A 13,131-nucleotide genomic window follows, 5' to 3' on the forward strand; every position below is an offset into this window, starting at 1 on the left:
ATTCTTTTTTGGTGATCAGATGCACTTTCTATGCTTTCTTTAGGAGGAGAATATGCTTTTCATTTGCCCTCTCATCTTTCTTCTAGTATTTCGCCATCACCCCATGCCCTTTCCCTCCCCCCTCCTCTTCCACCACAAGACTTGCCAACTGGATGCAGCTCTTCCAAGTTCCCAGAAATCGGACTGGTATTGGCCAATACGCCTCCTTAAAAATCAACTATCAGACCCCAAAATCTCTATCAGTGCACTCCTAAACTTTATATTTCTTACCCTCTTTTCTTACCCGTACCCTCACAAAAAGAGGTCCTGAATATCCCCAATCACAATCTTCTCTCCAAAACAATAAGATACTCCCCACTTTATTTTATTGCTTCCAGTCAAAAGTCATATGTGGCTCTAGAACTGCTCCCCATCTGTCATCACATTCTGTTTAGACAGCTATGTAAAAGCAAGCCCATATTTTGCATATGATACAAGTTTTCCAAGGGTAATTCAAGGGCAGAATAGTTTTATACCTCTCAATTGTTGTGGCTACTTCTAAGGGGTGCAAGACATCTACAATTTTCTCCCAAATTTTAGAAAACAGAGAGCAAGTTTTTTGGGTTGTTGTTTTTTTTGCCTGGATACTACCTGCTGCTGCTGTTGCTGCGGTGCTTGTTGTGGTTGAAGCTGTGATATCAATGAATCCATCATATCTCCCCCAATAGGAGAAGGTGGATTATCATCCTCATTTACAGATCGTCTCCGTGCGTCCTGATTACTGTCAACAAACATGTTCAGGAATGTCTGTGGATATATTCAGTTTTGTTAGGAAACAAATATCCCCATAGTTACAATGTGAGTATAGAGAGACTTCTGCTACAAATTAAAATGTCAATAAAAAGAGGTACATATAAAATTAGCCATTAAATACATCAAATGCTTAACTGAAAAAAGGTTAATACCAATTTAAGGATAATCATCTACTGCACATAAGGGTTATACTTTTAGACACATTTGTATAAGAGTACAATTGCTCAAACGAGTACAACTGCTCTGTGGTGGCAGCACCTCCCAGGTGCTAGCAGGCAGGTGCCTCCTGAGGGATGCCACCATTGTGGTGGACAGCATGATGCACTCTGACATCATGTGATGTCATGGAAGTTGCTAAATTGCAATGGTGGGCTTTTAAAACGGCACAATTAAAAACCCACCGTTTCAATTTAGGGATAACTAAACCCCCGTCACATGTACAAGCATCCATTCAGACCAATGGGAGACCTGTGCCACTTTAAGAAGTCATTTCTACATAAAACTATTTAAAAATGACTGTTTCCTTCTTCATAGGGAAAGACAAACTAAGCTTAGCTATGAAAAAGTGAAGAAAATTACCGTTCAGCCTAAAGACAGTGTCACCTCTACCCAAGATTTCAGCCAACATAAGCTACAAAGAGAAACCTAAAGTGTTTCCATTATTCTGCTGAAATTATTCAGGGGAGTGAAACAGTCTGCTTCCTGCAAAAAAGCTAGCACCCAGCATCAAATACTTAAAAATCAGAAAATTCATTTTATGTATGCTACAACCCACCCCCAAAGAAATTGGTTATATCCCTTCTTTCAGTAAAAAGCTCGTCTCAGCCTTCAGTGTTGAAGTCATGCTAAAATAATGTAGGATTCTATGCCAAAAAACACAGGAGCAGTTACCTTTAGTCCTGGGGCAGGGTAAAAGCCTTCCACTATTTTGCTGTTGTCAAAAAGACTATAGGCTCCATCACGTATTGCTACCACCCCGCGGCTCCGGCAGTAGATGTCAATACAATACATGTTCCTAAAAGCCAGCCTGATGTGTGTGGGTGACTGTGGCAGAATTGAGAAGCACTGATAGGCAGTATTTGTACGTTGAGTCAGACCCAGCATGGGCACTGTCGGAAGTTTGTTGATGGCATTTAATGGAGCTTGTGTATCAAACAACACCTGTAACAGAATAAAAGTTGAAAGATCAATTAACTTCCAAAAAAAAAAAAAAAAATCAATCTTTGAAGGAAGTCAGAAGGAAGTCAACTCTTGGGAGGATAAACAAGACCCACCCCACCCCACACCCCACTTTTCTTCAAACACAAACCATCAGTGGTTTAAAGGCAGATGCCAATACCCTCGAAAGAGGTATTCAGCCATCAAATCACAGCCCATAATTATCCTACATTTCCTTGCACCCCACAAAATTATTTCGTGTCAAAAGAAAAAAAAATAGTTACCTGCAATAGCTGTATCACATTTGGTGTTTTATTGAACATCTCCTGGAGCTGATGCAGAATTGTATTATGACAGTTACTGCAACCTGAGTTAGGGCCAACTGTTCCCAATGAAATGTGAAATTTTTGAAGTACTGAATTCCACTGAATACTGATCTACAGCACCAAGGAAGAAAAAAAATCTTAAATTTATCAGTGAATAAAATAACTGAATTAAAACTGAAAACAGATGACATTACACGATTCAAAAAGAACATAGTAAATGAAGCCAAAAAGTGTCATGTAAAAGTGCTTAGTATTCTGAACACAAATTTGGTAAGTTTGTGAGTGAGGGGTAAAGATGCACAGAAAAATAAGGCAGATTATTTGCTTAGTAAATTGGAACGTAACAGGTTTGGACTATAAAGGGGTGAGGACAGGGAACCAAACTCAAAAGGCTGGTCATTTCATCACACTAGTAAATCAATGGATTGTTGGGTCTGATGTGCCATCTACAAACACACGCAGATGCTGATGGGTCAGTCTAATGAACAGAGGGAGTTTTAGCAGAAGCAAACCCAGCCTGCTATTAAGTGATTTTAGCTTGCCATTATAATACTGTACAGGAAACGTTCCTAAAAGCTCACTTATTTTCGTCAGTTCTCCACGGTTTTGAACAGTCCATAATATGATGGAGAAATAATTCATTGGATTTGCTTCAGATTAATAATGTAGAAATGTTTCAGAAGTTCAATCAGAGCTTTCAATTTTCTTAAGTCACATTCCAGGCCAACTTGTTTTTCTTGTGATTAACAGTAAATTATGCAAAGTTCTCAGATCCCTATACTATCTAGCAAGTTAATAATGGTCTATTAATCTTATATTTCTAGCTTCTCTTTGTCAAAATCACTCCTGTTTTAATAAGTTTCACAAACTCTAAAAACTTATGTCTTTCCCATTTCCAAATGGAACTTTAGAAACATATTAAGAAGTTACTTACTGAGCTTCCCTTGGTACTTCCATAGCAAAGGATGAGCTTGCGGTAGTTGTAGACACGGACCTCTGAGAAAACATTTAGGTGATTGGGTATGTCTTTTGACAGGAGGAGGAAAGAAGAAAAAAAGAAAAGGGTGAGACTATTTTACATACTTTTATACATAAGTAACAGATGTAAAAAATAGGATGTATGGAGGGTGTGGAAGGAGTATCATCATACCTGGTAAGGATCGTGCGAACTCCAGCACACATTCATATAGTCTAGCAATACTGTTCCAATCATTGAGGAACATCTCAACAACTTTGCGACCCCCAACTGGTTCAGATAATTGGTTTTCATAAGTCAGGTAAACATGACGTGTTGGTCCTGCAGTGTTAGCAGAAGGGTCAGTATCAAGTACTATAGAGAAAAAAAGGACTGAAGTCTACATAAGGATTTCCCATTAACCCACCTTGCTCCCTGGAAGTAGTGCTGCTAAGTGGACAGTTTGCAAATACCAGCTCAGCCACCCACGTGCGGTTATTTCTACCTTGTAATCGGAAAGTGCAATCAAGAAGAGAACGGTCTAGAGCCTTCTGGGTTTCCTCACTTACACCCTTACAGGGAGGAATTCTGTCCAGGAGGGGGGAAAAAATTCAATTACACATGTTCCAACTGTACAACTGCACAAGTATTACCTGATTTAAAAAAAACCCAAAACTTCTTCTGAAGCACTTTTAAACAATGTGACTTGAAAGAAATACTTTGCAGAGCAACACATGGAAGACAGCTGGAATAAAGAAACACAGCCAAGTATTTTGTTTTCTTTCAAGAGCTACATCAAAATTGGACCTTACACTACAAGGAAATTATAAAGAAAATACTAAACACTGTCAGATGAGAGGACCAAGATTTATGTGGGTTTGACACCAAACCTGCTTGCAAATCAAAAGCTCAATCTAGCCTTCCAGGACAATGCATATTGATGCAAGTCTTCTTTAAGGCAGCAAGTTAAAATGAGGTAATGTCTTCCTAGAGGCCTCCAACTGCAGTCCAGTCCCCCTTTAGAATAAGCATGCATTCCAAATGCAACAAAAACGTGGCCAATATTCTAATTCCCAATAGCTTATTCATATATCAAATACTGAGGAGAAAGTTCAAAAGAGAGCTTGAGCGGATGAAAGAGACCTTTCTTTACCAACTCCTCAGCTTGCTCCTTAAATTCACAATCCCTTTGCAAGCTTGCTTTGAGGCTTTGCAAGTCACGTATCACCTTGAAATCTGGCTCGTGAAATCTTAGCTCATGAGGTTTTGTCTAAAGTTTCCAAACAGATATAATTAAAGCAATAACAATGCAACTATATAAGCATGCATATTTCTCTTTGCAAAAATATGAAATGATACATTTAAAAAGTATATTTTAAGATCAATATAAATCCTTCTGCTTCAGGGCATAAGCCACGCAATAATTGATAGGGCTTGGAAAGAAACTCCCTCTTGCCAACAGCTAATTACAGGGTCCTCTACAGGGTTCTTTACATCTCCCCTAAAGCAGCTGTTAGTGGCCATTATTAGGAACAGAATAAGAAAATGAATTGGTCTCTTAACTGACCCAATCTTTCAATTCCTGTATTCATGGCTTCCGTCTCCCCACAAGCTATCGCTGTAGGTCAGCTCATATAAAGGCACCTAAACTAGCAGTAGCTGGGTTTTAAGACCAGAAGCTACTGGCAACTATTTTCAGTGACAGGTGCTCAAATTTGGAATTTATTTCCTCCATGGGTCTTTAAAACCTCTCTCCAAATCTGCCGGCTTCCTGGGCACAGTACCAGGCACTCTGTTGGAGTGCTCAGATCTTTGCTTGAGGGCAGATGAGTTGGGGTGAATTATGGAGAATGGAAATTGCTGTTTTCTATGGAACTTTCATTTTTCTTCCATTTCTTGAAAGAAAAAAATCAAGTTCTGCTTGCCCCCAAGATATGAAAAATGGTACAACCTGTAAAAAAAGACACACATAGAAAGTATGATTCAGATGCAGGGACTCTAATTAGTTTTGACCTAACAGAAGCAACCTGATACAAACAACTGGCTTTATACATTAGTTAAATCTAATGGCCTGGAGAAAGGGAGGTAGTTTGCTACTTTAGTCTGAAGTCAGGCAGGCTAGGGCTCCACTTCATTTAGTCTGTAAGGTGCAAATCTACACTGCCTTCTGAAAAAAAGGCCATAAAACTCCTAGAGCTGAGTCTCTAGTACAGGGCTGTCTAAATGGCAGCCTGCAGACAATATGTGGCCCATGAGTACCTACATCATGGTGTGCCGAGCTAGAAATTCTGTGGCAGGGCAAACAGTGATGGCTTGAACCCTTGCTGCTGCCAGAACCACTTTATTAGCAGACCGGGGCTGGGGTAGGGGGTTTAATGCAATTGCCACTTGCCCCACTACAGAATTTCCAGGTTGAGATCTGTTGCCAGCCTTGGCCATTTCAAGGGGCCTATACTAAGCTAAGCCAAAGTCCCCAAAGCTTATTTCTGAATGACCATAATGTGACCACTAACTTGCAGAAGTCGCAACTAACTTGATCAGCAAGTAAAAGGAAACCAAACATTATTTAAACAAAGCAGAAGGCTTGAAAGGAGATAAAGGAAGACCATACATTAAATAATCCATATATACTACATCACAGCTTTATCTTAAAATAGTAGTAGTACTAGTAGTAGTAGTAGTGATTGATGTAACAAAATTATTAGATGTTATTTTGCAATAATAGATATATTTTTGTTAAAATGCTTAGATAATTTGTGACAAGGCTGTTTTTGTTGTTAGTTACAGAAGACCATAAAGTAAGGCAAAGAAGAAACAGGAACAGCATTCCACAATGGGGAAGGAAAGGAGATAAGAAGCCCTCCCTCTCTCTTAAGGATATAAATCCCAAATAATCAACACCTTCCAAGTCCACAAGAGACCTGGTTCAGTCCAGTTCAAAAAGTTTCAGTGAAACAAAGAAATTTAAATAAAACCGAATCACAGATAATTTATTAGACTATTAAAACCATCCATCAATAAATATTGGGCATAGGCTTGTGGGAAATTTGAAGAACTCAGCAAATTCAAGACCTGCTGCTAACCTACGTGCCACCCTCCAACCATCTCAAGTCTCCCCAGCCACTACAGGTGAGAAGCCATGTTGTGCTTTCACAGGTAGCCAGACTTTGGGATAAATGTTTGTTTTCATGATTTTAAAGTGCAAGTAAATAAAAGATAGAGTTATAGACTTATTTCTGCCTTTTCATCAATAGCTTACCTATAAGGTTACTTGTAAATCTGGGTAACAGATCCCTGCTGGGGACACCTTCTGGTAGCAGAGCAAGCAGTGGCAGCACAGTTAACATGTGAGGGTTAATGTCACTGCTGCTTGCTCTGCTGCCAGAGGTGGGTCGTCAGGCCCCACAGTCAGCATTCGGTGTGCCAACTCCTAGTCCTGCTCTAGCAGACTGATAAATATGGGATGTAGGATACAACCAAAACAGAATGGCAGTTTCTCCTACTATAGTAGCACGAGCTGCTGCATTAGGAGCTCTCTCTCTCTAAATGTATATCAGGCATGCCCATGATAAATCCTGTTCTCTCCCCAGCACTGCATTATATAAAACTGGAGATGAAGGAGAAAACCACTGTTTAAAAACAAAATATTTTTCATGTTCTAGGGTGTCAAACACTTCTAAGTGCCCCTTTTGCCTATTACTGTACACATGCTTAATAAAGGAAAGTATACAAGCATATCTTACTTCAATAAACGTATAGCATGGCTGAAGCCATCTCCTTCTACCTGTAGTCCTTGGTGTGGAATGTCCATGTTAGACAACTACAAATTTAAAAAAAGAAAGAGAGATCAAATTAAGTTATTCAAGCATAATCATGGATAAGAAATTGAATCTTTCCTGGCAAGAGACAGCATGCAAAGAGAAAACTTCTGCAACACTAGAAAATTGAGAATACTGGGCTTTAAAGATGTACATAAGGACTCTCCTACTTAATCTCCCCTTTCCTTGCTTCTACTTTTCTAGTGCCCTCCTCAGGCCTTATCAGCAGGAAGTCAGATGCAACCTGAGTAAATGACATCAGCTGCCTAACCTCAGTTGGCTCATGTACCAGCCTTACATTTAGAATGGATGACAAATGGGACTATACGAAGTGAGCATTTTGCAGGACAAATGAGAAGACATATCAGCACATGCCCCCAAATACAATTAGTCAGTTACTTAGACAAAGGAACCAAAATTGTTTTAATTTCAAACACTTACCTCTATACGAAGTCCTATAAATGGCATGTTTGTATCACACATGGCTACAATATGAGCTAGCACTTTATTGAAGGCACACATTTCTCCTGATCGTTTTGGTTTCTTAGGTTCTATAGAGCAGGGATCACCAGACAACTGGAATTCAAATAAAGACAGATGATACGCAAAAGTCCCCTTTGGATTAAGAACATCAACACCTTACTTTCAAAGGGATGCTTGATCTAGTTATTAAATAGGTACACACATGGCTACAGTGAAGGACTCTTCATTACATGATGGACTTATTTCATTTCATTTACAACCAACGTATAATTTTCTCTCTCCACCAAAACAAGTTTTACCTTAACTAAACCTTCCTTGTGTGAACAAGTTTAGTGTGTCCCTCCACAAGACTGCTTCCAGCCATAGCATTAAAATTGCACTATGGATCACGTGAACTGCATACAGTTTCTAGGTCACCTCCTCAAAAGTGTCCTACAACTGATGACTCACATAGTCCACGCAGTCTTCAGGAAATGTGCCACCTACATCTACGTATTCATTTTATTTCATTAAAATAAAGCTGCAGTGCACATCAGAAGAGAGAAAACCTTTCACTGAAATAATTTTATTGATGCTACCTTCCCACTAACCGCCCCCTTCTTTCAAGTCATCCTTCTCACTGCATCATATGTGAAACATGAAAACCTGATTTTGAGCAGACCCCCACCTAACAAGTGCAACACTATTTCAAGACACTGAATCATCATCTAAAAATAATTTTTAAACATTTAAAAACAGCCGATAAATTTTGACCGAAAAAAGCCATTGAAAATGCACAAAACATTCTGATTTTTTTGGACGAAGAAAGGCTCCAGAATTGCCAAAATATGATGATATATAAAAGCCTTTCTTTAAAAAAAATAAATCTGAAAAACAGTTACTTGGCAATATTTGCAACAAGTAAATCAGGATGATCATTCCTGATGCTTTTAAATATGTGAAACACACTTTTAAATGTGAGGCCTAGGAACATTCTTAACAGTCACAGTCAAGAACTGAATACTAAATGTTTAGGTTCTGCTCCCTCATTGAACATTACACATGCTTTGTTCCAGTTCTCTTACTAATTTCAATGGGGGAGGCACTGCCCACCATGGCCTAACAGAACCTCATTACAGGATCAGTTTCTTAAAGTTAACATTTTCATTAATAATTCTGTGCAAAAGGATAAACATACTTCCATACTATGAAATTTTACATCCAAACACAGTAGTATAAAGTCTAAAACTACCCATAGACCCTTGATGTTTGTTAGCTTTCATAGAGTCATTCAGCTTTTGCTTTGTTTGTACTGCAGAAGATCAGCCACACCAAGTCTTCCTATTTATTATCACTATTTAAAATACCTGCTTATTAATGTTTTCTACACCTACTCAGCTGAAACTAAGAATCAGGCAGCGTAGGCAAGGGCTACTTAAAAATGCAAATGGTCAAGGTTTTATACATTTGAAAGGTGTGATTTGGGGAGTTACTAGATCCTAGTGAATGAAAGTTAATGACTGTTAGCATTTCTAATATTAAGAATTAAGGCTGTCTTAAATTAGTCTAGTCTTTATTTGAACTAAGGAGGCATGAAAAAGTATGTTAAAACTAACAGTATCTGATGAAGTAAGTTCAGATTCACAAAAGCTTATGCATCTGATTTAGTCTGTGTATAAGGTGCATCCCTACCCTGTCTTAACAATGACTCAAGACCATCAACTTCATCTCTCCTTGTTTCAGCAGTTCACACATATGGGAACACTGCTTTCAATATACCAACAACTGGAAAGTTATTCCAGAAAAAGAAATGGTATGAATTTAAAAACACAACAGTTAATTCTGAACAGCTCATTTCTCAGGAGCTGTCCTAGTTAATTTCCTTATGTAGATAAAGCCCTAATCATTGCAAGATACCAACTATGTGACATTTCAAGTGTGCCTTTACAAAAGCTGTTTGCAATTTTACAATATGCAGTTAAGTCTGAACTGGAACAAAGTAATCTTTTTTGATGTTCAGGAGTTTTATCTGTAGTCAAACACTACTAAGATAGGAAAGAGAAACACAAGCTCAGTGCCTGTTGGCATATGGCTGTGCATACCTTGCGCTTGGCACCACTTTTTGCTTGCTTCCCACTTTTTGTGTCTAGTACTAACTCCTCAATGTTTGGTTTGAATTGCTGTAGTAAAAGTGCAGTAGCAGGGCTGTCATCTCCTTCAGCACAGCTCACAGAGAGAAAGTGATATTTGTACTCTAATTCTGTGGGGTTGCCAGGAACGTCAAACATCTCAACCACCTGTGTTTAAAACAAGGCAACTCATTAAGAAAACCTTTAAATGTTACAATGCATTAGTGCCTGCCTATGTTCCCCCCCACAAAAATATGCACTGCTGTAGGAAGGGAAGGGATGCCAGTTTATACAAAGACAACTGAAAAGCTTAAGTGACAAAAAGAAGAGGCATACAAGCAGAGGTCAGGCAAACAAGACTTTTTAATAAAACCTGGAAGGTGAATAAACAGTAATATTAAGCAGTCATCATTAGCAGGTAGTCTAGGATGATGTGTTTACTAGAAGAGTTAGCATGTTAAATTTTCATCCTTAGGAAGAGTACAGAAATGTTTCTCAATTACTTACAATGTAGTACTGTGGAAGGCGAGTGAGTTTGATAAACAGTTTGTGCTTGGAAAGGCTTCCCACTGGATGACTAGCATAATTAGCTAGCTGTAATGTTTCACTGCTTACTGTGGGCAGATGTTTTATAGACTGTTTGCAACGCTGTTGTCCAAGCCAGAACCTTATGTTGAAAGAAAAACATTAGCACTTTATGTATTAAACACTCCAAAACATTAGATCTGGCACTGCCACTGTCAAATTAAAAATCATATTCTATATAAATATTACCCATGGTATGATAATTACCCCAAACACAAATTGAGCTTTTAATATCCTATCACTGTTTATGTTTACATCATCTCACTCAGCTTAGGCAACCAGTACTTGTAAGTTTTGTAATACAGTCCATTTCACTTTTAGGCTCCTACTGTTTTGAAGTTTCTTCTAGTATTTTAAATGAAAGCATTTAAAAAGACTGCATTCACTGTGATTTTAAGAGCCATCTCCTGTATTACAAAACTGGGAGACACCTTTGTGAACTCAAAAGGTTGCAAGTTTGGGGGGGTTTTGTCCCTTCAGTTTTACTGGGACTTAATCTTTTTACTACAGAAAAAGTATAACTTGTATTCTGGGGAGCTGCATTACTAGTTTTGAACAACATGGGGTCATTCTTCTACTTCCTGGGTGCTTGCTATTAAATAGCATAAGTTCATTTATATGAACTTATACTTAGAACTGCAGAACACCCATACAGACTGAACTGTTGACACCCACACAGAATTCTATACAAGATTTATGCTGATGTTCAGACTTATATTTGAGATATGTCCAACTACATTCTGGTTGCAGAAGCATGATGAACCACAGACCAACCTGATGAGTCAGAGACAGCGCTTGATTTTCAGAAGTGCCAAGTTTCCAGGTCCGATGGATGCTCAGCATTGCTGAGTTGAGTCAATAATACCCAAGGGCAAGGCTATCACTTCTTAATGGCTGTTTTAAGATCGACAATAGCTATGGCAAGGACTGCAATTCCTTCAGCTACGATAGTTTCCCAGTTCTACCAACAGCGTGTGGACCTTTTTATAGCAAAAGGAACTTGCACACAGATTCAATCCTCCTGGCAGGTCTGAAAGTATGGAGTGGCTTGAAGAAAATGGGATCCGGTAAAGCTGTGTGTGTGTGGGCATGTACCCAAGATGAAACCAGGCCCCACTGAAGTCTGCAACCAAAATCCCTTTGAAATCAGATGGGACTGGATTTCCTCCAGAGCACATTATGAAGGCACCTATACTTCCTTGGTAACACCATGGGGGCAAAGGACTTGTAGACTGACTGGAATTAAAGCAACCCAGCAAAGGGACAGAGAAGTTTACATTGCTTTGCTCACCCAGAGATGACAAAAAGCATCCAAAATTATTTGGGATGAGAAAAGAATACCTAAATGCCACAAAGATATCAATGTGCTCATCCAAACCATAAGCATGCTAAATCACAGTGGGCATGTCTACACATGTTATTAATGTGCTGTAAGCTTACTACGCAGTAAAATAAGGCACAATAAAACTTCTCCAGGAGTGCATCTACACATGCACCTGTCGGGAGCAAATTTGCTCCCAATGAGAGTTCAGTGCAGGGCTACTCTTGCCCTGCTCACCCTACCTACAGCAGCTGGGGGAGTTCCAGGCTTCCTCAGGTGCCAGCTCTGGTATAGGACAGTTAGGTCTGGGGGGAAATGACCTGCTTCCAGAGCTGGGAAACTGTTTCCTCCCCATAGCAGCTACTCCCAGCCCATAACCCAGTCAGCTGACTGGGGCTGGGAATCTGTGAGGGTGGGGGGGAAATGACACACACACATGGACACCACTACTCCACCCACTGCTGCCTGGGCTGACCAGAAGCATATTGCTCCCAATCAGCTGACTACAGGTACACTACTATGCAGTAGCTGCTGTGCAGTTAATTTAGTACGTGTAGAGGCAGGTAGTAGCCAACCACACAGTAGACTAATTTACTGCACAGTAAATGTTGCACTTGTAGACAGTGATGCTTTACTGGACAGTAGGTTAATCTACCACACAGTAAAGCACCTTGTGTAGATGTGTCCAGTAAGTAAATCAAATAATCTGAAGCCACTTACTTGAGCTGCTGGAGCCAAGGAATGATGCGTTTCATATCATCATTAAGAGACTTCTCTACATCGTCTAAGGTCAGCTGATCTGTAACAAAATCAGTTAAGTGAATCAACTAATAATCTAACACTTTTTAAACAGGTAATTCTAGTCCCCAAGCAAAATCATTTAATTTGATAGATACTTTTTATGTGGAAAAGATCAGATAGTTTAAAGAGTAAGCCATAATATTATGAAATGTTACCCTTGCATTAAAGAATTAGGCATGAAGTATTAGAATAACTCATTTTTCATGCTTCCTATCCAATTTGGAATCCTAAGTCAGGGATATTTAACTGGATACTTGTAATCAGTAACAAAAGTCTCAAGATGTGTCACTGTCACCCCAATTATTTATACAGAACTTTAAATTAAATATTAGATCAATGAATCCCAGAATACCACTGCCTAGACATGACCATTTACACTGATCATGCATTTTAAACAAAATGCCCAATATATTGTACAAAGGCTGGCTAAATAATTGCAAGTCCAGTCATGCTGAAGTCCAGGTGCACCAATACATTGGTCCAATATTGGATCGGCAGCAATATAAAGAAAATTGACTGCATCAGAAATGGGCCTGATGTGGCCGATAATGTGGCCAATAAGTGTCCCGTGCATGTGGGCAACCACAGTGCAGCACATAGGTGGTGAGGAGCACAGCCTGGCAGCCTGGAGAGTGGTGTACAGCTGGTAAGTCTGTTGTGGTGGAAGGGAAGGGGAATCAGGGGTGGAGGGAGAAATCAAGGGCCCCATGGTGAATGAGTGAGTGGAGCTGGGGCAGGCGCAGCATGGGATGCAGCTGCACCTTGTTGCGCACGCGCACGCGTG

The 13,131-nt window shown here is 39.5% G+C and overlaps 1 protein-coding gene across 1 annotated transcript in view; it reads right to left on the reverse strand.

The window, feature by feature from the left end:
- MED14 (mediator complex subunit 14) overlaps positions 1-13,131 on the reverse strand; it is a 98,376-nt gene that overhangs the window by 17,894 nt on the left and 67,351 nt on the right. Inside the window, exons 13-23 of the mRNA XM_019523870.1 lie at positions 12,267-12,345; positions 10,148-10,307; positions 9,614-9,808; positions 7,491-7,625; positions 6,975-7,051; positions 3,659-3,819; positions 3,427-3,573; positions 3,211-3,302; positions 2,235-2,387; positions 1,684-1,953; positions 631-786 (exon numbers count right to left, since the gene is read on the reverse strand). Of these exons, the coding sequence (XP_019379415.1) occupies positions 631-786; positions 1,684-1,953; positions 2,235-2,387; positions 3,211-3,302; positions 3,427-3,573; positions 3,659-3,819; positions 6,975-7,051; positions 7,491-7,625; positions 9,614-9,808; positions 10,148-10,307; positions 12,267-12,345 (1,625 nt within the window). The remainder of the gene's footprint in view (positions 1-630; positions 787-1,683; positions 1,954-2,234; positions 2,388-3,210; positions 3,303-3,426; positions 3,574-3,658; positions 3,820-6,974; positions 7,052-7,490; positions 7,626-9,613; positions 9,809-10,147; positions 10,308-12,266; positions 12,346-13,131) is intronic.

The sequence above is a fragment of the Gavialis gangeticus genome, unplaced genomic scaffold (genome assembly GCF_001723915.1).
Source record: "Gavialis gangeticus isolate Ggan-Ray unplaced genomic scaffold, GavGan_comp1, whole genome shotgun sequence".
Classification (NCBI taxonomy): Eukaryota; Metazoa; Chordata; order Crocodylia; family Gavialidae; genus Gavialis; species Gavialis gangeticus.